The sequence below is a fragment of the Aplidium turbinatum genome, chromosome 2 (assembly GCF_918807975.1).
Source record: "Aplidium turbinatum chromosome 2, kaAplTurb1.1, whole genome shotgun sequence".
NCBI lineage: Eukaryota > Metazoa > Chordata > Ascidiacea > Aplousobranchia > Polyclinidae > Aplidium > Aplidium turbinatum.
Window position 1 is genome coordinate 53,190,022 of NC_137473.1, and position 20,980 is coordinate 53,211,001.

General features: G+C 37.1%; 1 protein-coding gene and 3 non-coding genes across 4 annotated transcripts; 3 read left to right on the forward strand and 1 right to left on the reverse strand.

The window, feature by feature from the left end:
• Positions 1 to 436: 436 nt before the first annotated feature.
• On the forward strand, positions 437 to 508 carry Trnap-agg (transfer RNA proline (anticodon AGG)). The gene has a single exon. It is a non-coding gene; the product is annotated as a tRNA-Pro (tRNA).
• A 187-nt stretch (positions 509 to 695) lies between these two features.
• Trnap-ugg (transfer RNA proline (anticodon UGG)) lies at positions 696 to 767 on the reverse strand. The gene has a single exon. It is a non-coding gene; the product is annotated as a tRNA-Pro (tRNA).
• Positions 768 to 1,470: 703 nt separating this feature from the next.
• On the forward strand, positions 1,471 to 1,542 carry Trnap-agg (transfer RNA proline (anticodon AGG)). The gene has a single exon. It is a non-coding gene; the product is annotated as a tRNA-Pro (tRNA).
• A 444-nt stretch (positions 1,543 to 1,986) lies between these two features.
• LOC145764413 (matrilin-1-like) lies at positions 1,987 to 16,408 on the forward strand. The gene is made up of 8 exons (XM_082576028.1): positions 1,987 to 2,050; positions 7,767 to 7,929; positions 8,783 to 8,855; positions 9,760 to 9,902; positions 10,931 to 11,039; positions 14,104 to 14,209; positions 14,868 to 14,930; positions 16,242 to 16,408. Exons 1-8 carry the CDS (start codon positions 1,987 to 1,989, stop codon positions 16,406 to 16,408), a joined length of 888 nt encoding a protein of 295 aa, XP_082432154.1.
• Positions 16,409 to 20,980: the final 4,572 nt, after the last annotated feature.

Sequence of the window (20,980 nt, forward strand, 5' to 3'; positions counted from 1 at the left end):
AACATTGGCAAAAGAAATCCGAAACATTGGCATAAGACATTCAAAATATGGGCATACAAGATCCAAAGTATGGGCATGAAAATCCAAAGTTTTGGCACAATTAACAGATCTAAAACCGAGGATATCATAACATGGCAAATAATAAACAAATGTATTATTTCGTGCGCTAATTTCAGAAAAAGTATAGAAACGAAAATTACACAAAATAAAATGGAAAAAAGGAGATAAAGAAGAAGAAGAAGAAGAAGAAGAAAATAAGAAGAAAAGGTAGTAGAAGACATAGTACTGTACAAAAAGATGAAGATGAAGAAAAACGTCATGAAATGAAAAACACAAAAGGGAATTATTTTGTTGATATTCTGTTTTAATGATTTTTCCATGTTATTAAGTTTTTATCACTTTTGTTCAGATTAACTTTTTGCAGGTTTGCGTTTTCGGCTCGTTGGTCTAGGAGTATGATTCTCGCTTAGGGTGCGAGAGGTCCCGGGTTCAATTCCCGGACGAGCCCACTTGCATTACAGTAGTTTTGGCAATACGAAAATTATAATATATTCTGAAGTAAATTTTAAAATTAAAATATGGTTTGCAATTGACAGTTTTCATTTGACTTCAAACTATACCTTTAAACTTTTGGATAAACACAGCTGGATAGGTAAATTGCAGAAGTAAAAGTCAATTTACTTATCACAATGAATGGGCTCGTCCGGGATTTGAACCCAGGACCTCTCGCACCCAAAGCGAGAATCATACCCCTAGACCAACGAGCCACACTTCTTAGCAGTTGTATAAGATTTTATGAAAAAATAACTGAAGTCTGCCAAACAAATCTGTCAAACGTTTGGCTTCCAAATCTACCATGCAATCAGTTCACTTCTGGTTGTTTTCATTTCTGATCATTCAAGCGAGACACTACACATGCTAAACACAGCTATGGTATTGGTATAGATATCTAGCACATGGGCATACGAGATTCTAATTATGGGCCTAAGAAATCTCAGACAATGGCATAAGAGATGCAAAGTACGTGTTTAGGCAATACAAACATTGGCAAAAGAAATCCGAAACATGGGCATAAGACATTCAAAATATGGGCATACAAGATCCAAAGTATGGGCATGAAAATCCAAAGTTTTACCACAACAGATCTAAAACCGAGGACATCATAACATGGCAAATAATAAACAAATGTTTTATTTCGTGCGCTCATTTCAGAAAAAGTATAGAAACGAAAATTAAACAAGATAAAATAGAAAAAAGGAGATAATGAAAAAGAAGAAGAAGAAGAAGAAGAAAAAGAAAAGAAAAGGTAGTGGAAGACATAGTACAAAATGATGAAGATGAAGAAAAACGTCATGAAATGAAGAAAACAAAAGGGAATTATTTTGTTGATATTCTGTTTTAATGATTTTTCCATGTTATTAAGTTTTTATCACTTTTGTTCAGATTAACTTTTTTCAGGTTTGCGTTTTCGGCTCGTTGGTCTAGGAGTATGATTCTCGCTTAGGGTGCGAGAGGTCCCGGGTTCAAATCCCGGACGAGCCCACTTGCATTACAGTAGTTTTGGCAATACGAAAATTATAATATATTTTGAAGTAAATTTTAAAATAAAAATATGGTTTGCAATTGACAGTTTTCATTTGACTTCAAACTATACTTTTAAATTCTTGGATAAACACAGCTGGATAGGTAAATTGCAAAAGTAAAGGTCAATTTACTTCTCACAATGAATGGGCTCGTCGAGGATTTGAACCCGGGATCTTTCGCACCCAAAGCGAGAATCATACCTCTAGACCAACGAGCCACACTTCTTGGCAGTTGTATAAGATTTAATGAAAAAAAACAACTGAAGTCTATCAAACAAATCTATCAAGCGTTTGGCTTCCAAATCCACCATGCAATCAGTTCACTTCTGGTTATTTTCATTTCTGATCATTCAAGCGAGACACTACACATGCTAAACACAGCCATGGTATAGACATCTAAAACATGGGCATACGAGATTCTAATTATGGGCCTAAGAAATCTCAGACAATGGCACAAGAGATGCAAAGTACGTGTTTAGGCAATACAAACATTGGCAAAAGAAATCCGAAACATGGGCATAAGACATCCAAAATATGGGCATGCAAGATCCAAAGTATGGGCATGAAAATCCAAAGTTTTGGCACAACAGATCTAAAACCGAGGACATCATAACATGGCAAATAATAAACAAAAATGTTTTATTTTGTGCGCTAATTTCAGAAAAAGTATAGAAACGAAAATTACACACGACAAAATGAAAAAAAAAAGAGATAAAAAAGAAGAAAAAGAAGAAGAAGAAGAAGATGAAAACGTAGTAGAAGACATAGTGGAAAACGATGAAGGATGAAAACAAAAAGATGAAAAACAAAAAGATGAAGATGAGGAAGAAACGTCATGAAATGAAAAACACAAAAGGGAATTATTTTGTTGATATTCTGTTTGAATGATTTTTTCATGTTATTAAGTTTTTATCACTTTTGTTCAGATTAACTTTTTGCAGTCTTGGGTTTTCGGCTCGTTGGTCTAGGAGTATGATGCTCGCTTAGGGTGCGAGAGGTGCCTATTCAAATCCCGGTTGAGCCCACTTGCATTACAATAATTTTGGCAATACGATAATTTTTGAAGTTAATTTTTGTTTACAATTGACAGTTTTCGTTTGACTTCCAACTATAACTTACTTTTAATTTCTTCGATAACTACTGCTGGATAAGTAAATTGCAAAAACAAAGGTCAATTTACTTATCACAATGAATGGGCTCGTCGAGGATTTGAACCCGGGATCTTTCGCACCCAAAGCGAGAATCATACCCCTAGACCAACGAGCCACGAGCTAATGAAACCGTGTTTTGTGCATCCACGAAGAAACTAAATCCAATCATTAATTTCATTTTTCCTATCAGCGTGTCAGGGAAGACTAATATAGGCTACTGTGCACTGTAATAGCTACAACAGCCGTCCTAGACAGCAAAATCCGTTATTTTTACTTGATTTTGTAGACGTTAAATCAATGTAAAAATGGCGAATTTTCTGTCTGGGGTTATTCCACAACTGTAACACGTATGACCACGATAAATGTGGAAATTTTTTATTTAGGTTCACAAGTAAAATTTTCAATGGAAAAGGAATCAATTAGGTAGTTCTTAATTTCAGCGTTAAATGCTCAGCACGACCTGACCAGTCGTGCTTTCATTCTGAGCAGTAGCGTCATATGACGTCATTTTTAAAAGGACTTTGCGAAGTCGTCATAAAGTCTGCTATTTTGCATAGCCATCAAATCAGTTCAGTTGTTTTTATTTCTGACCATCATATCAAAACAATACACGTCAGCATAGCAAAGGTCGAGAAACAGGTAGAAGCGACAAAACGCGAACGTTAAAACGTGCTTGAGACCGAAGTAAGTTATTGAGTTGAAGGAAATTTGGCACGGTCGCAACACCTTCAGAAAAATTTAAGATATAAAGGGAAAATAAAAAAAAGAAAATGTTACAAAAACAACATATATTTAGGCTATAGCTTTATTAGCCCACATAGCTTTAGCTGATATATTTAAAATTTGTATGGACAGTTGCTATGAAGATCGGCCATGGTGCGTTATCAAGAGTGCTGATGGTCATAAGGGGAACACGTCTTGATGCGTTTAGCTCATATCAAAGAAGAGCAAGGCAGGCAAAGAAAACCCCACAAAGAAATCCTACCACGGGCAAAGCCATTTCAAGCGCAACGCACCATAGGCCTTGCACGACTCACAAAATAGATAGGTTATAACTTGACGACATGAAAACAATGACAAAAACAAATAAAAAAAACTAGCAAAAACAACATCATCATCTTGCGGAAATTTAATTATACCCAGGGAAGTTATGTCTTGAACCTTTCTCGTTTAGGGTGCGAGAAGTCCCGGGTTCAAATCCCGGATGAGCCCATTCATTGTGATAAGTAAATTGATACAATTTGCATTTGCAATTTACATTGAACAGCTGTTTTTATCCAAGAATTTAAAAGTGTAGTTTGAATTAAAATAAAAACTGTCAATTGCAGACAATTGCTTCATTTTAAAGTTTACTTCAAACAATATTTTCGTATTGCAAAAAGTATTGTATTGCAAGTGGGCTCGTCCAGGAATTGAACCCGAGACCTTTCGCACCCTAAGCGAGAATCATACTCCTAGACCAACGAGCCGCAAACTTTTTATTGTTTCACGTTTTTAAAACCACAAAAGTTCATTTTCAATTTTTTTTAACTTTGCAGCTTTAAATATTTTCACAAACTAAACATTTTTTGCAATCGCACCAATCTTGTGTTGTTTAGACTTGACGTTTGATTCACACCGTTTGCGCCATGCCGCCATTTTTGAAGTAATCGCTATTAATTTGCTTGAGACGTACCTTGGCGTTTTTAGCGGTGACGTCAAAATACTTAAACTTATTTCTGTTGACAATGGCAAAACATTTTAGAAACTGCGATTGGGTGCATCCACGAAGAAACTAAAATCCTAATGATTGATGAGGGCTTAGGTTAAGCCGAAAACGTTTGAATGTTAAACTATTTTGTAAATATGTAAAATATATACTGTTGTAATGCTCAACCCTGTGGTATTGTTGTGTCTTGCCTGTCTTTGGTATAAAAAAGCAAACTCTCCCGAAACTATAATGATTAATTATTTCATTTTTCTTATCAGCGTGTCAGGGAAGACAAATATAGGCTACTGTGGTACTGTAATAGCTACAACAGCCGTCCTAGACAGCAAAATCCGTTATTTTTACTTGATTTTGTAGACGTTAAATCAATGTAAAAATGGCGAATTTTGCTGTCTGGGGTTATTCCACAACTGTAACACGTATGACCACGAAAAATGTGGGAATTTTCTATCTAGGTTCACAAACAAAGTCTCGAATAGAAAAAGAATCATAATTAGCGAGTTGGTAATTTCAGCGTGAAATGCTCAACACGACCTGACCAGTCATGCTTTCATTCTGAGCAGTTGATAGCGCCATATGATGTCATTTTCAAAAGGACTTTGCGAAGTCGTCATAAAGTCTGCTATTTTGCATAGCCATCATGCTTCCAGTGATCGAAACTGTTTTTTTTTCTATCGATCGCTTCTTTTCTCGTTACTTTTCTGAAAACAGATGACTAAAGCAGGTTAAAGGATGAAATTTTTTTATAAATGTTTGTGGGAAACTTCTTTGTGCTCAGATTAATAACTTTTTATGAATAACCGTAGTTGCCTTTCCGGTTAACTCGCAATGATATCCCTTCAGGCGGTTACTGCTTTTCGATGATTGTAATTCATTAATTTTTGGTTTTACAACGTTTTGATATAAATAGCGTTGTCAAAATGTATTTTTATTCAGTTACTTGCTACCAGCTGAGTGGCCGAGTAGTTTTGCCTTTGCCTCTGGTGCTAGTAGATCTGAGATCGATTCCAGGTCGGGTCAAACCGAAGACTTTAAAAGCGGTACCGAATGTGTTCTTGCTTGCACAACGCAGTGAGAAATCGGGTAATAATGTGATAACATCGTAAACGTGATATAAAAAATTGAAACATGAACCCTGTCGCTAAAAGACCCTAGCTGTTGTAAAGCGACAATAAATAAAACCATGGCATTATTATCAGTTCCTTGCTAGTTGATTGGTTTTATAAAGTATGCTGTTATATGTGGTAGGTGAAGATGCTATTATTTTTACGAAAGCGATTCAAAATAAATTATTTTAAGAGGTTAGATTGTTGAGCAAATGTCAGCATTCGATAAATGCAAAATAACAGTACCATCTTATTTTGAAAAGCATGTGTCTTTTTCGCTGTGTCAATTTACTGTCATGTTCTGACTGCATTCCACAACAAAGTCGGCATACAACCAAGCAATCTTCAACTTATTTAAACATCTTTTACAAGCAATGGAAGCTTATCTCACAGGTGTAAAGTTATTGTTTTTCACAAAAATTGTAAAGCACAATTATTGCTTCGACAACAAATCTGCGTCTTCAGACTGCGTTTTTGACTATTGTGTGTTTCCTTGAGCGCGTGACAGTATAGCTAAGAGTGTTGGTTTTGAATCTTTATCCTTGGACTGACAAAGCCTTGATAGGTTCTTCCTGGCAGTTTCGCATACTCTTAGCGCAGGGCCGGTTACCGAGATTGACAGAGTGAAGTTTTCCAGTTGTTAAAATGTTGTTGCCGGGGAATTATTCTATCCATTAGGTGCCGCTGAATGGAGAGCATTTCTTAGAATGCGTTGCTCAAGCGCACACCCCGAGAGTCGAACCAGCGCCGCGTGGTTTTGAGCTGGGCGCGTAACCACTGAGCTATCAGGGCGGACACACGTTCATCAGTGTTAATAATAAGTTTCAATTGGGTTTTGCCACAACGTCATCCTGTACATCCACGCAACTCATCATTTCATCATTCAAAACAAAGTAACGTTAACGGGTTTGACATGATTTATTACAAAGAGATATAACATAATAACACGTTTTTGAAACGAATCATTAACGTCTTTGGATGACGATCATAACTTGGAAGGAAAGTAGGGGAAACGTTTGGTTGCTATTTCACTGTTTTGTTATCTAATGCATCCACTTATTATGAAATTGTTTTTTTATAAACCTAGTGGCGTATAGCTATCGTAACTTTTTGGCTATTGCTAACATTACTGTATGGCAAACAGGGTATAAACAACACGTTTGTAAACTTGTTATTTCAACAAAATGCTCAAAAACAGCTTAGAATTATTATGTGCTGCCTTCGTTTTGATGCATGCGATTCAAGCATACGCTTCTGTACAAGAAACTCTTAGAAGCAAGGAGACACTGTCTGCCCGCAGTAAGTACAACGTTGATTCACATATATCTATCATTAGTTGTAACCGAATGCTAAAAAGTTTGGGTGTTCATCAGGACAATTATCGTTTCCAGCTCTAGTTGCAACATTCATCCCATGAAAGTGAAAGTAAAAGCAAAGTCAAACAGGTTGATTAATTGCTTCACTGACGTTTCGCGCACCATGACAATGCACATCCTCAGACCGAATAACATACAAAATAAAATTTACAAAGTTATATACTGCAGTGCAGTTGAAGGCAAGAAAATATTAAACACACATTATTTTAAAAGTTGACCAAAAGATATGTGAGCGCTTACAATTCTCGTTAAACCAAGTAAAAACTTCCAAAATTAAACATAAATTCGAAGCAGTGGAGACCAACAGAAATTCAAGACGAAATTAAATTGAATTCATGAATTCAAGAAGGACCAAATTTCTACAAAGTTGTTTTTGAGATAAATGCGTTTCAACTATTTCGGTAATTTATTTTTGTGGTGAAACTTTAATATTGATTATATGCTGAAACATACTGACAAGAAGTATTATGCCTGGAAATTTCACTCGTTGGTGATTCTACAGAGACACTATGGAGAAGTTAATCCCCCAAAATTGGGCCCTTTTACAACTCCACAAAGAAACAAAAAAGTGCAATTTGAAAAACTCAAAAAGTGCAATTTAAAAAAAAAAGGAATTGAGTCCTTTTTGAATTCACGTATTAAATTACAATAACGTTTCCAACTGTGTTCAAATAGGCATGAAGCCTGCGTGCCAGGGCAATAAAGATTTATAAGCTTTCGGTAATAGATTTCCGCTCAACTGGAACGACAGAAATCTAATTCAAGATTGAATAAATTTATAATATACTGTAATTTGTAATTAAAAATCCAATTTAATGACTTTGATTAATAATTAATTTCAGAAAACCTGGATTTGATTTTTCTTCTGGATGCTTCTGGCTCTGTTGGACAACAGAACTTTGACGTAATGATATCTTGGGTCATCAGCATTACATCAGCGATTGATATTTCTGACGGGTCCAATAGAGTCGGAGTGATCAAATATTCTTACTATGACAAAAGAAGGTAACAATAAACACCATAACTGCGTTGATGAAGGTTTCCTTTTAATGAATCCGTACATTCCTTACTCACATTTCCAACAAGTCTGTATTGCATTCTAGATCGGATCATACAAAAATAACAATAATTTTTGTTTTGAAATACCGCTGCTGCAGTTATCCATGTCAGATATGTGATATGATACTCTCAGCGCTTTACAAAGCAACCCAGCAGTTTCGAGAACCAGCCGAGTATATTATTACCTCACATCCATTCCTTTTATTACTACCTAGCAAAAATAAGAACAAGTTTTACCAACTGTGTTCATAGAAAACGCGCAAACACAGAAGCTGATGTATTGATGATTAAAATCACTAAAATAGAAGCAAAAGAATAATGGTAGTTTGTGAGTAAATACAATCGGGGAATATCGCTTCGTGGCATGCGTGTTGTGTCAATTATGACGATGACACCAAAGGATTTTAACATGTGCTGAGTTGAGGTTCAATTCAGTTCAGCAGTCAATAGCCCAAAGAAGGGTCGCAGGCATTTCTCTCTAGAGCAGCGTACTGCTCATAATCATGGGAGAAATCGTTGGGTATAGTCGAAAGGGAGCCGCTCCAGCAATCAAAGGAATGCCTTTAAGTGTCTTGCCAAAACCACAGCCACATGCTCTTGAGCGGTGTCGACCCGGCGTCCTGTGAAAACAGAGCTTTCTCCACTCGGCTATGCAGTCGGCATGTTAAAGTATTTTTTATAAAACAAATTCAACTAGAAGTTTCTAGTTAAACATTGCAGCTATTTCTAGCTTTTCCGTATCCTTTGCAGGAACCTAAACAATCAGCCGTTCATCTTAACCAAATTTTTTCATCTGCAGGGCACGAAACAATCAGCCGTTCATCGTAACCGAAATTCCACTTGGTACCATTCGAAATCAAACAATGTTTAATGTAAGTTTTATGACAAATGAATTTGAAACCTTGAATTCTATCAACGCCGCTTAATTGCAACCGGACCAAGCCACAGCAAGCCGGAAGAAACCGGATTTTAAATCTAAACTTAATTGTGTGACCGCACCATTTGGTTTGATATCATAGCTTTTTGGCAAAACGTATTAATCAAGATGTTGTTTCTATATCCCAGTGGATGATGCCAGCATCCAATTAGCGTCCTCTCTAAGATGCGCAGTCACACCAGACGATTTGCGCAATGTGATTTGATTCCGCGCACTCACAACACTTCGACCTTAAAGCTAAAGTTTTCAAGTTTAACCTCTACAGAACGTATATGTGATCTGTTGAATTCTTCCTAAATACACTGAAAATGTGCATCTTAAACAAAAAACCTTATCAGAGAAAAAACGCCCCAGTAACGTAAAAAATTGACAAAAGTTTTTGGGGACAACCCCCCAGATTTCAGCCTATTTTAATACTTTCTTATACCTTAAACTGCGCACTATCCATTCTTTCTTAGACAATATGTTTGGACGAAGCTCGGTGTCTTCAATTTTTATTTTTAGATCTGCTATTGAGTGATGATCACATCTGTCTTGACTAAAGTTTCAAAAATATTTGGTAGATGACGACAATAAAACGAAAAGTGATCACCAAATAAACGCTAAAGCAAAGAAAAGCTGTTTGAATTAAATTTGAAATTTGTTTGTGCTCTTTTACACTTACAGATTATTGTTACAATCCAGTAAGTTTGCAATTTACTGGCAACTTTGCCGAGATTAATGCTGACTGAAAATTTTTATTAGGCACAAGAACTTTTTTTAGACCGTACTCTCCAGTCTCCATCCAATGCTAACCTCACTTAGTATACGCATTATCACAGATGCTGCTTTTTTCTTAGGATGCTGCGTCACAGATACGAATCACTAATTTACAAACCTACACCGCACACGCGATGCTGAAAGCGATCGACGATTTCCGGAGTTCGGATCGCTTCGATGATCCTTCTACTGAAAAAGTTCTAATTGTTGTCACAGACGGACGGTAAGTTTCGATTGAGAATAACTTTTAATGGTTTTACTGAACAGCTGTTTTTGCATATGTTTGGGTTGTTGAAATTAATCGCAAGCCATACCTTGACTGCATAGCGGGATCTATAACTGTGATAGTTGAGTTTCATCATCATCTTCAGTCGTTATCTCCGCCTGCGGCAGATTGCGCATCAACATGGCTTATTTGCTTCCAAGAGTGGCGATTTTGAGCCAACTCGCCCAGTGTCGTCAAGTGGAGTCCGGTCCATGATTGAATGTTGTCTTGCCATCGTTTTGGTTGTCTGCCACGTTTTCTTTTCCTTCTACTTTGCCTTCAGTGCAAACTTTGCTGATTCCGAATTGTGATCTTTTAGTGTGGCCGAACAGTTTTAAAACTTTTGATTTTATTATTGCTGCAATTGGATGTAGTTTTGTCATAGTTAGGCTTAGTTTACGCCAAAAGAGCGTATCACGTTATTTAACTAAATGCCTGTTTTGTTTGTCGTATCCAGGCTTTACACATGGTTCTTGAAGATTTAGATTAAGTGGACGGGAAGGTAAGGAAGCCAATCTTCCCGTCCACCTTCAGGCATGCCTTTAAGTGTCCTGCTAGAGACACAGCCGCATGCCCTTGAGCGGTGTCGAACTGACATCCTTTCGATTGCCGTTCCAGTGTTCTCATCACTCGGCTATGCAGATATAATGCCTGTCGAACAGCCTTATTCAATTTTAATATCATACACGCTAATGTGGACTGAGAGTGTAAATAAAGTTGATGTTTAGCGACTCTTTTTGGGGCTTAACAAGCTTGATTAGGGTATTATTTAAAAACGTTTGCGCTCTCATTAAAGTACTGCACTCTGAAAGATATTTCGTAGGCTACTGTGGTAAGAAGTTTGACATTTCTTGTTCCATGTTTGACAAGCAACCAGTTTTCAAACTTTTGAGAAGATTTTCAGGTAATTTATTAAGTGTAATGACTCACATGCTTCTATTTTAGCATTGCTTTTATGTTAATATTTACCTTCTGTACATGTTCAGGGCGACTGACGAACCCGATTTAGACTCAAGTGCAATGCGGGTGAAAAACGCTGGAATAACAACATTTGCTGTAGGAGTCGGATTTGGTGTGAATAGAAGAACACTCCAGGTGTGATGTGATATAAAGTGATAGCCTAGCTGTTGGTCTGTAGTGTTAGATACTACGACAGTTTTTCAAACCTACAGTAGTTCTCAAAAGGAACCTTTCTCAAAAAGTAGATTATCGAATCAGCATTTCATGTTAGTTCTACAAAGCAGTTGCCGAGTGGTTTGCGCGTTGGGCTCGCAGTCGAGAGCAGCGTGGGTCAGGTGCTCGCAGTCGAGAGCAGCGTGGGTCAGGTGCTCGCAGTCGAGTGCAGCGTGGGTCAGGTGTACGTCGGAAGGCGTACACCGATGCATAGCGCTCAAGTCCGCTTTCCCGCAATGCAGGATAAAGATAAACAAACAAACAAAACAAACAAAGCAAATTAAGCAAAAATTTTAAGTTATTTTGGCAGCCGATTGTAGCATCGAATAGACAGCGATAGACACGTGTTTCGCCCATGAGGCTGGGCTCATCAGTATCGCACCGTATTCTTGCCACTTGAGTAATCGACCGCCGCTTTACCAGTCAGTTTAACTCTTATCTTTGTGGAAAGAAAGAGCCAACAAAACCAGCAGGTGCCTGGGGTGGGTTATGTGAAGAAAGGCGTTCTTCCCGGCTATCAGCACAAGGCTGATTACTCACTAGCACAGCGAGCAGCAGTAACGCTTCGCTAACCAGAACGGTGTAGCTTCCACGCTAGCCATAAAGACCTCCAATTAAACGTTTAAGTTATTTTGGCAGCCGATTGTAGCATCGAATAGACAGCGATAGACACGTGTTTCGCCCATGAGGCTGGGCTCATCAGTATCGCACCGTATTCTTGCCACTTGAGTAATCGACCGCCGCTTTACCAGTCAGTTTAACTCTTATCTTTGTGGAAAGAAAGAGCCAACAAAACCAGCAGGTGCCTGGGGTGGGTTATGTGAAGAAAGGCGTTCTTCCCGGCTATCAGCACAAGGCTGATTACTCACTAGCACAGCGAGCAGCAGTAACGCTTCGCTAACCAGAACGGTGTAGCTTCCACGCTAGCCATAAAGACCTCCAATTAAACGTTTAAGTTATTTCTTTACGACGTACACCTGATCTTTCTTTCCACAAAGATAAGAGTTAAACTGACTGGTAAAGCGGCGGTCGATTACTCAAGTGGCAAGAATACGGTGCGATACTGATGAGCCCAGCCTCATGGGCGAAACACGTGTCTATCGCTGTCTATTCGATGCTACAATCGGCTGCCAAAATAACTTAAACGTTTAATTGGAGGTCTTTATGGCTAGCGTGGAAGCTACACCGTTCTGGTTAGCGAAGCGTTACTGCTGCTCGCTGTGCTAGTGAGTAATCAGCCTTGTGCTGATAGCCGGGAAGAACGCCTTTCTTCACATAACCCACCCCAGGCACCTGCTGGTTTTGTTGGCTCTTTCTTTCCACAAAGATAAGAGTTAAACTGACTGGTAAAGCGGCGGTCGATTACTCAAGTGGCAAGAATACGGTGCGATACTGATGAGCCCAGCCTCATGGGCGAAACACGTGTCTATCGCTGTCTATTCGATGCTACAATCGGCTGCCAAAATAACTTAAACGTTTAATTGGAGGTCTTTATGGCTAGCGTGGAAGCTACACCGTTCTGGTTAGCGAAGCGTTACTGCTGCTCGCTGTGCTAGTGAGTAATCAGCCTTGTGCTGATAGCCGGGAAGAACGCCTTTCTTCACTTAAGCAAAAATATTATTTTGATTCGATCTTTATCCTCAAACTGGGAAATCTTTAATGAGAGCTTAATCTTGGCAGTTTTATGTACCTGTAGAGACTTTAAGCCACCGACGCAGGCCCGATTACCCAGTTATTAAGATTGAAATAGTAATGTGATAGTTGTTAAAGTGTAGTTGCCGAGGAATTATTCCATTCACTAGGAGGTGCTGCTGAATGGAGAGCATGCAGTCCTGAAATAAGTTGCTTAAACGCACACCCGGGCGCGTTACCGCTGAGCTAACAGTGCGGACAACGTTTCTCCCCCAGCTGTTTTCTCTTTAATGAAACCTTATTTCGGTAAATCTAAAAATATGAATCTTATGAAACGTAAGTCTTCGTTTTCAATGAACTATTGGTCCGGTAAACGTGGTTTAATAAACTTTTATATCACAATGTAGATGTTAACGACCTGTTTTAATAGTTGTAGATGTAATATTTGTAGATATTAACGACCAGAAAAGTTTACTTTCAGCCTTACCGTTCACTTGGCAAAATCTATTAGTTTCCGCAATTGATTGAGCTTCGCTTTTAGCAGTATGATCGTTGCTTACTTCACAATGTAGATGTTAACGACCTGTTTTAGCCTAATGCTGCAAGTTCTTTGTGGTAATACAGTTTCCTGGTCATCTTCTAAGAGGCTAGAGCAGTTATAGCTACTAAACTTTTATACGATGAACTGTTTTATTCGGTCTCGATTTTGTTGTACCTTGGCACATACTGCTGCTGGTAACCTCTTTTCTCCTTTCACATTTACTTTCCTTCTTTCACTTGAGGATTGCATAGTCCACAACTCTGGAATCTTTTCAACTATTTTCTTTTGTATATTTTTGTCTTCTGTCTTGGAGGTCATTTCCCATTTTGGTTTAAAGTCATATTTTTAAAATTTAAATTGATAGTAAAATACAAAATGTGCGTTGGTCACGAAAGGTGAAAGATTTATTGCAGAAATTAATTTTTAATTCACAATGCTATATATTCGTATGTCACATTGCAGTATACAGTATGTTTTCAATACAAAGTAACACAAGATTTCACAGACATTAGGAACAGATCCAGCAAGTAGCCTTAAAGGGGGCGATTACAAAACGATATTTAGGTCTGGATTAACCCAACATTGTAAATACATTGTGAATGAAGTAACTTTTCTTTGTTTTACGGTGTGCTACCTCAATCGGGTGCTACCTCAATCTCCCCTTCCTGGATTTGCCACTGATTTTAATTAATGTTATGACCATAAAATTATTTCAGTAAATCATTCTATTGGCATAATATTAATTAAAACCATGCACATCACAAATGCCATCTGTATAAGCTATGTTTTAATGATAAATTAAATGTGCTTCAGATTATAGCAGCCGAAGACGACCTCGAAAGAGTGTTTCATGTCGATCAATTTATCGATTTACCCACCTCAACAAGTTCGCTGTTGATGGCTCTTCAATCACTTACAGGTAAGAATTATATTAGTAATGACAATAACAAAATGATAACAATTATAACATTATTAGTAATAATAATAATTTTGTTTACTTAACGATGGAGGGACAACTTTATCTAGCAACGTTTGTAGAAACTCTTCCATGTAACAGAGTGAGCAACAATTGTAATAAAACGAAAGAACTTGGTTAGAACTTAGTTCTTTGCTAGAAATCCTGGCTAAATATGAGCAAAAGTGTCGGATGAGAATTTGAAAGTTTGGATTTTCGAAAATAAATTTAGCTGGTTGAGAGACACAAAATACAAGTTTCTACTAAACGTGTATTGCAGAAACTGTATCTAAACAAAGCAATGTTGACACGGCATGAATAAAATAATAAAATATTCGTAAAGTTTTGGAAAAGTCTGAATCAGGTCAAGAATGTCACATCAAGAACCCCACACCTAATGTATATAATATATATGGGCTAATATCCCAGACAACCAAATCCGTTAATTTTACATTGATTCAAAGTCTGCCGACGTATGTACACTTTAAATCAATGTAAAAGTGACAGATTTTGCTGTCTGGGATAGGCTACTTACGTAATATTATAAGTAGCATAAATAAACAAAGTATACATAACAAATTTCATGCTAAAGTATGTTACTAATATTTTGTTTTTAACGTAGAAACACCATCGTCAACCCCACCAGCTACCACACTTTCAACCCCAATGCAGCCAAACAATGCAGGTAGTAATCTTACTCTGTAAACTGTGTAGCCTACTTGAACAATGTGACGAAATATTTCTCAGCTTTGTCTGGACGTTACATTGATATTGTTGATTTGATTTCTGAAACAAAACAAAAATTGTTGTTGTACAAACAATACAAAACATTTTCTTGATTAAACATTTATGTGGTTGAATTAAATAATTAAGGTGTCACAAGAAACATTGTTACAGCAATACGAAACAAACGGTTCAGGTCTTGTATTGTTTCTCGTATTCTTTTTTCTACTTCAAATGGAAAGTAATGTTTGTTTCAACAAAGCGTTTAAAGAGTGTTTTGTTTTAGGTGAGGTGTAATTTATGAATATTACTGTAAATAATGTAGCAAGTCTTTGTTGTAACCAGCAGGCTGCATCAGTTCAGAGACAGCAATACTTAGAACATATGACATTTCTTACTGAAATTTCTCCTATCACGACGCAGACAATAATGTTCCAGAAGATTTTGTTTTTAAGAAAGTTTTTTTCTTTATTGCGTTCATAAACGCGTTCTGCAACACTGCGTTTGCACTCTGCAATGCCTGATACAGATATATCTGTAGATTTCCATCACGCATTAAAGCGGTGATTTGATCAAGAAATTTTCTACGGTTCGAGAAAAAGTTTTCTCTGCCTATAAAACGTTGAATGGTAGTTTTATCAAATAAATTATAATATGTATCATTACAAATGTGAGTTGTTAAACAATATGAACTAAACGACCCATAGTTGACTTTAACAAAGTAATTTATAAAATACCCTTTAATTTTGTCTAAGGCTTGAATCACATCAAAAATATGACATTTCGATTTTATTACTAATGATGTTCATATGCTCTTTTTAAACGCAGAAACAGCATCAGTAATAATTCTACAGTATCTACCATCACACTTTTAACCACAATACAGCCAAGCAATGCAGATAGTACTGGTAGTAGTAGTCTATCTCTTGAATTATTGAATTGAGCGATGTGACGAAATATTGCTCAGCTTTGTCTGGATGCTACATTGATATTGTTGACTTAATTTCTGAGACTGACCAAAAAATTATTACTGTATAATAAAACAAACAAGCGTCTTGTTTAAAAATTTTGTCGTAGACTACAAAGAATACAATAATTAACGTGTAACAAGAAAACATTGATAATACGGAACAAAAGGTTTAGGTATTGTATTTTGCTGCACAATTTTCCAATACGACTACTTTCAGTCCAATACGGCATGATCTCAGTGTTGACCAATTAAGCGGATAAAGTTGCAATAAAGTTAGTTGTCATTTGTGATATGATGTTTCAGATACATTGGATCTCGTATTTCTTTTGGATGGATCTGGATCTATTGGATTTCGTAACTTCGGGATTGTAAAGAACTGGGTTACTCGTATGTCCAACTTCTTTGACTTGTCTTCTGGTGCAACTAGGATTGGGGTAATCCAGTATTCTCATTATGATCGTAACAGGTAAAGAAACTAAGCGATTTTTTATTTGTGATCTTCCTGGTTTAATTAGTGATATTTTTGTAAATTAGGTTGAAACGGAAAAGACAAAACGAGATTTTACTGCAAACATTTCATACTTATTTTTAATTTTGTACTTTGTTACTTTGTATCGTGTTGTCACATTTTCTCCTTCTTTACTCTTTTCCCCAGATGACATAATAGGTTTTAACATCCTCAGATGTTGCAAATTAAAGACAATTTGATTTCGAAAATTTTAGTCAGACTGTTGATTTTTCAATAACAATCCGATTGAGAGTTTTCAACTCACTTTTTCTCATTTGCTACTGCTTCCCCAAGGCAACAAAAAGTTTTTATATTATTAAGAGACAGCAAAAAGTAAAAATATTTCAGAAAATGTCAGTCAAACACTAGCAGTAGCTGTAACCAAAATCTGCAAAATGTGACAAATCAGATCGCATCTCCAGGTGGCCATGGTTTGTTTACAGGTAAAAATATATCAGTTAACTTTAATTTTTAGTATACTTGAAGATAATAGTCTTGATATAGCAATGGTAAGATGAAAAAATAACAATTCCTTCTTTTTCTTTGCAGTGAACTCAACGATCAACTGCATATAGTAACTGAAATATCTCTTGGTGCTTACACAAACGCAAGCGCATTTCAAGTAAGGATTTTAAAATATGTACAATATACACTCAACAAAGCTTGTAATCACCTAGATTTGTCGGATTTCCCCTATAAACGGAGCTACCCGTATTAAGATTGTGATTACCTATAAACTACAAGAAAAGTAACCAAAAATTCATAAGAAAAGTAATGATTTTTACTGACTTATATTATTAAACGTCAGGCCGCTGTGGAAAGAATACAACTGCAAGGTTTCACAACTTTCACAGCGCACGCCATGCTGAAATCCATAATGGATTTCCGGTCTTCTGATCGGTTCAATGATCCTTCTATCCAAAAGGTGCTGATTGTATTAACTGATGGAAAGTAAGTAAGATTTGTGTAAGTCTTCTTTAGAAGAAAAAAAAATCGTAATGTTCCCTTTAAGAAAAGCATAACAAAGGTCAAAAAGCTAAAACATTACCCAATGCTATCACTGTATACAACAAGCATAGATCCTGAGTTATCAGCATCATCATCGTTATCATTATTGTCAAGAAAATTCAGTTTCACAAAGACCTTTTATAACAGCTCTCCATATACAGCGGCACCTACAGTAGCTGAATGAATACTTGCAATTATAACAACGCCCAAAACAAACAAAACTACAAGTTTGTGAACATTTAAGACTTAAACTCCTAAATAGAATAAGTTCTCAGTTTGACAATAAAAAATTTCCCAAACAATCAAGGAATCGCTCGTCCTACTGTAAGTTTGTCTGACTCATGATCTCAGTAAGAAATTACGTGGCTGAAACAAAGGTATTTAAAGTGCCTCTGACAGGTAAACAAATTCGGTAAATTTACCTAAGATACCAAAAAGATGACACTAACAAACTTCCCTGACCAACAAATCGTAAAAAATATCAACAGGCTACTAAGTTACACGCTTGCAAACTTTCGTTGACATCGGCGAATCTGGCACTCATTCAATTGCAAAAATAAAAACGGCAACACCGCTGTGACGTCACAGTAAGCGGGAAGGATACATTCTTTCTCTGTGATGACTTGGTAAAGTATGGTACGGCTACTGCAAAACGTGAATGTGTGGGGCTCTGTTGGTCTAAAGCATGTGCAAATTAAGAATTACCGAAATGAAAAAGTGAACTTATTATTACTATCAGGTTTCGATCAAATAGGTTGAGTTTACTTTTATCAAACAGCATCTCAATTCAATTGAAATTGCAGTTTCATAGGGCTACGATTTTCATACTTTTTTATTTGTCCTAATCTGGCTATAGCCATTTGCAGTGTAACAACAGTATCTCACAAACAGTACCTTTAATTTATGATTGTAGCAATGCCTACAAATTGCTGTTTATGTGACAGTGTCAGTGACAAAAACCGTGTGCTTTCTTTTCCCACAAAACAAGGTACTGAGAAGAAAATGGTCAAAGTTTTCTTCAAGTGTTCGAAAGTGGGATGGGCCATACAAAACTAGTCGTATATGTTCACTTCACTGAAGATGATTTTGTTAATAGGCCTACCACTCAAGTAAAAGTGCCTACAGGCATGTGTTGGAGTGTATACTACAAGGGAACGTTCAAATATTACGTAACGCCTTCGAGGGGGAGGGGGGGGGTGTTTATGCAAAGCGTTACGTTAGCGTCACATTGGGGGGGAGGGGGTTCAAGCAAAACGTTACGTAACGCTTTCGAGTACGGAATGGTAGTTTTTTGTGCTGAATTCGTACTGAAAAAGCGTTACATGGGGGAGGGGGGGATTGAAAAAAGCGTTACGTTGGCGTTACATGGGGGAGGGGGGGGGTCAAAAATTCGGAAAAAAAGCGTTACGTAATATTTGAACGTTCCCCAAGGTGATGCTCTCGGAAGCAACAATCGGATTGTGATGCCGTCATGCATTGTTTGGCGAATTTGAAACAATTTTCCAGATCCAGATGGCCGTTACACAGGATTTCAATGGCCAACTGAAGGCACATTATGAAAGAGAGAGAGAACTTTTATTTATTTTTGAATAGTGATGATGAATTAAATATGAATGATGATTCGTACGATTTCTTCATTTTTCACTTCAAGTATATTTTAGGTTTTGTAGGAACGTATCCAGTACAGTTTTATTAAACTGCAAAAAACAATAAATCTTCGAAAAAAGCAACCGCTTGTACCAACTCCGACCAAACTGTGATCCACCAACTACATCTAAGAAGCGTTTGTTTCATCCGTTGCTAACGACGTCCACTTAGGATGACGTAATACCACCAAAGTCGTCCCAGAGCAGTGAAATATGGAGTTTCGCCTGTGGTGGCGCTGCGGAGCAGTCGTTTTATTAAATTACGCCCTAACCAGTCGAGCTACGAGGTTAAGATTAAAAAGTTCGCTAAGTGTAATTCTGCGCTAGGAAATGCTTTAAAAAGTTACTATACTTGGATCCAACCTATCAGGGGCACTTTAAAACGTAAAACAATCATTAGACATAAAATACCAAAAACCTGTCTCTAAAATTAAGTAATCAGTTGGTTGACGGATCTTTTGCATTGCCATTAATATTGCAGTTATGTGCTGTAGATTTGTTATTTTATTATTATTTTAATGTATTTCTATCTTTGTTTAGTGCCACCGATGTGAATTCACTGAAGTCAAGCGCAAAAGCAGTCCGGGATGCTGGGATTACCACATATGCAGTTGGAGTAGGAGATGGTATTTCGTCAGTTCAACTTCAGGTTAGCTGTTTCTAAATTTACTTTTTTGTGTTTTCCATGTTACAATAGTAACAATATCAACCTACTTGTTTTGCATCCATTATGATACCACATATAGCATTACAGTGCAAATTATAAATGCAACACAACAGACAACTTGAAAGCAACAAAAGATCACACAGTTATTGAGTCAGCTGCTTCCAATTTCAGCATGGGTTGAAGCAGTTGTTCTTAACATTTTCCAAAGCGTCTCTGTTCAGAAATTTCCATGGTCTGGCGCCCACCATAATTTAAGATCTGTGCTGAAGATAATAAGTGATAAGGTGAAGTTGTATTGGATTATAACATAACCATATAGACATCACATCAGATAAGGCGCGTTAAACATTACATTACAAACGTTTCATAAAATATTGCTTCTTAAACAAAGAAAACAAAGAATGGATTTCAGATCTACTAGATAGGTCTATGCACTATGCAGTTACCATAGGAGGGATAGTAGGCCTATAAAGAGCACAAATATACATTGCTCTTGATCTAGCTGAACTACTAAAGCAAATTCGCAGTGAGGAAAATATCGTTACATGTTGTGAATATAACGCCCTATGAGCATTTATCCCCCTCAACAGCGCCCCCTAGGGGGCGGTAGCGCCCAGGTTAAGAACCATTGAGTTACACTTAAAGTGTCCCGTCAAAACACACTTGCGTGCTTTTGAACGGTGTCGAACCGACGACCTCTCAAACACCGCGTTGGCGATCTCATTACTCACCAGACACTTTCAAAATCGAGTGAATTCATTTTCCAAATCTTCAACAATCGGGCAAAAGCCTGAATAGATATAAGACAAGAAAGCACAGAGATGCTGGTGCTGTAATATTTGCTTGCTTGCTTTTGTGTTTAAAGAATACAAACTATGTGCTTGCTGCTGTAACTATCGTGTTCTGTGATGCCGGTAGGTCTAAGTTTGAAGTGTGCGAAAGACTTTGAAAACAGTACCAATGTGTTCATTTGTGGTGAAGCAATTGCGAACAGTCCTATAATTGATTGTTTATATCGTAAATAAGAATTATAACACAAATTAATAAAAACACACTTTAGCAAATATATTTGTTTTCAGCTGATGGCTGATAGTGACGATTCAAATCGAGTACAGCATGTGAACGATTTCCGCGGCTTATTGTCCATTGCAAACGCATTATCAGATGACATCAAAACACACAAAGGTACAAAACGCAAGACTGCAAGAGGAAG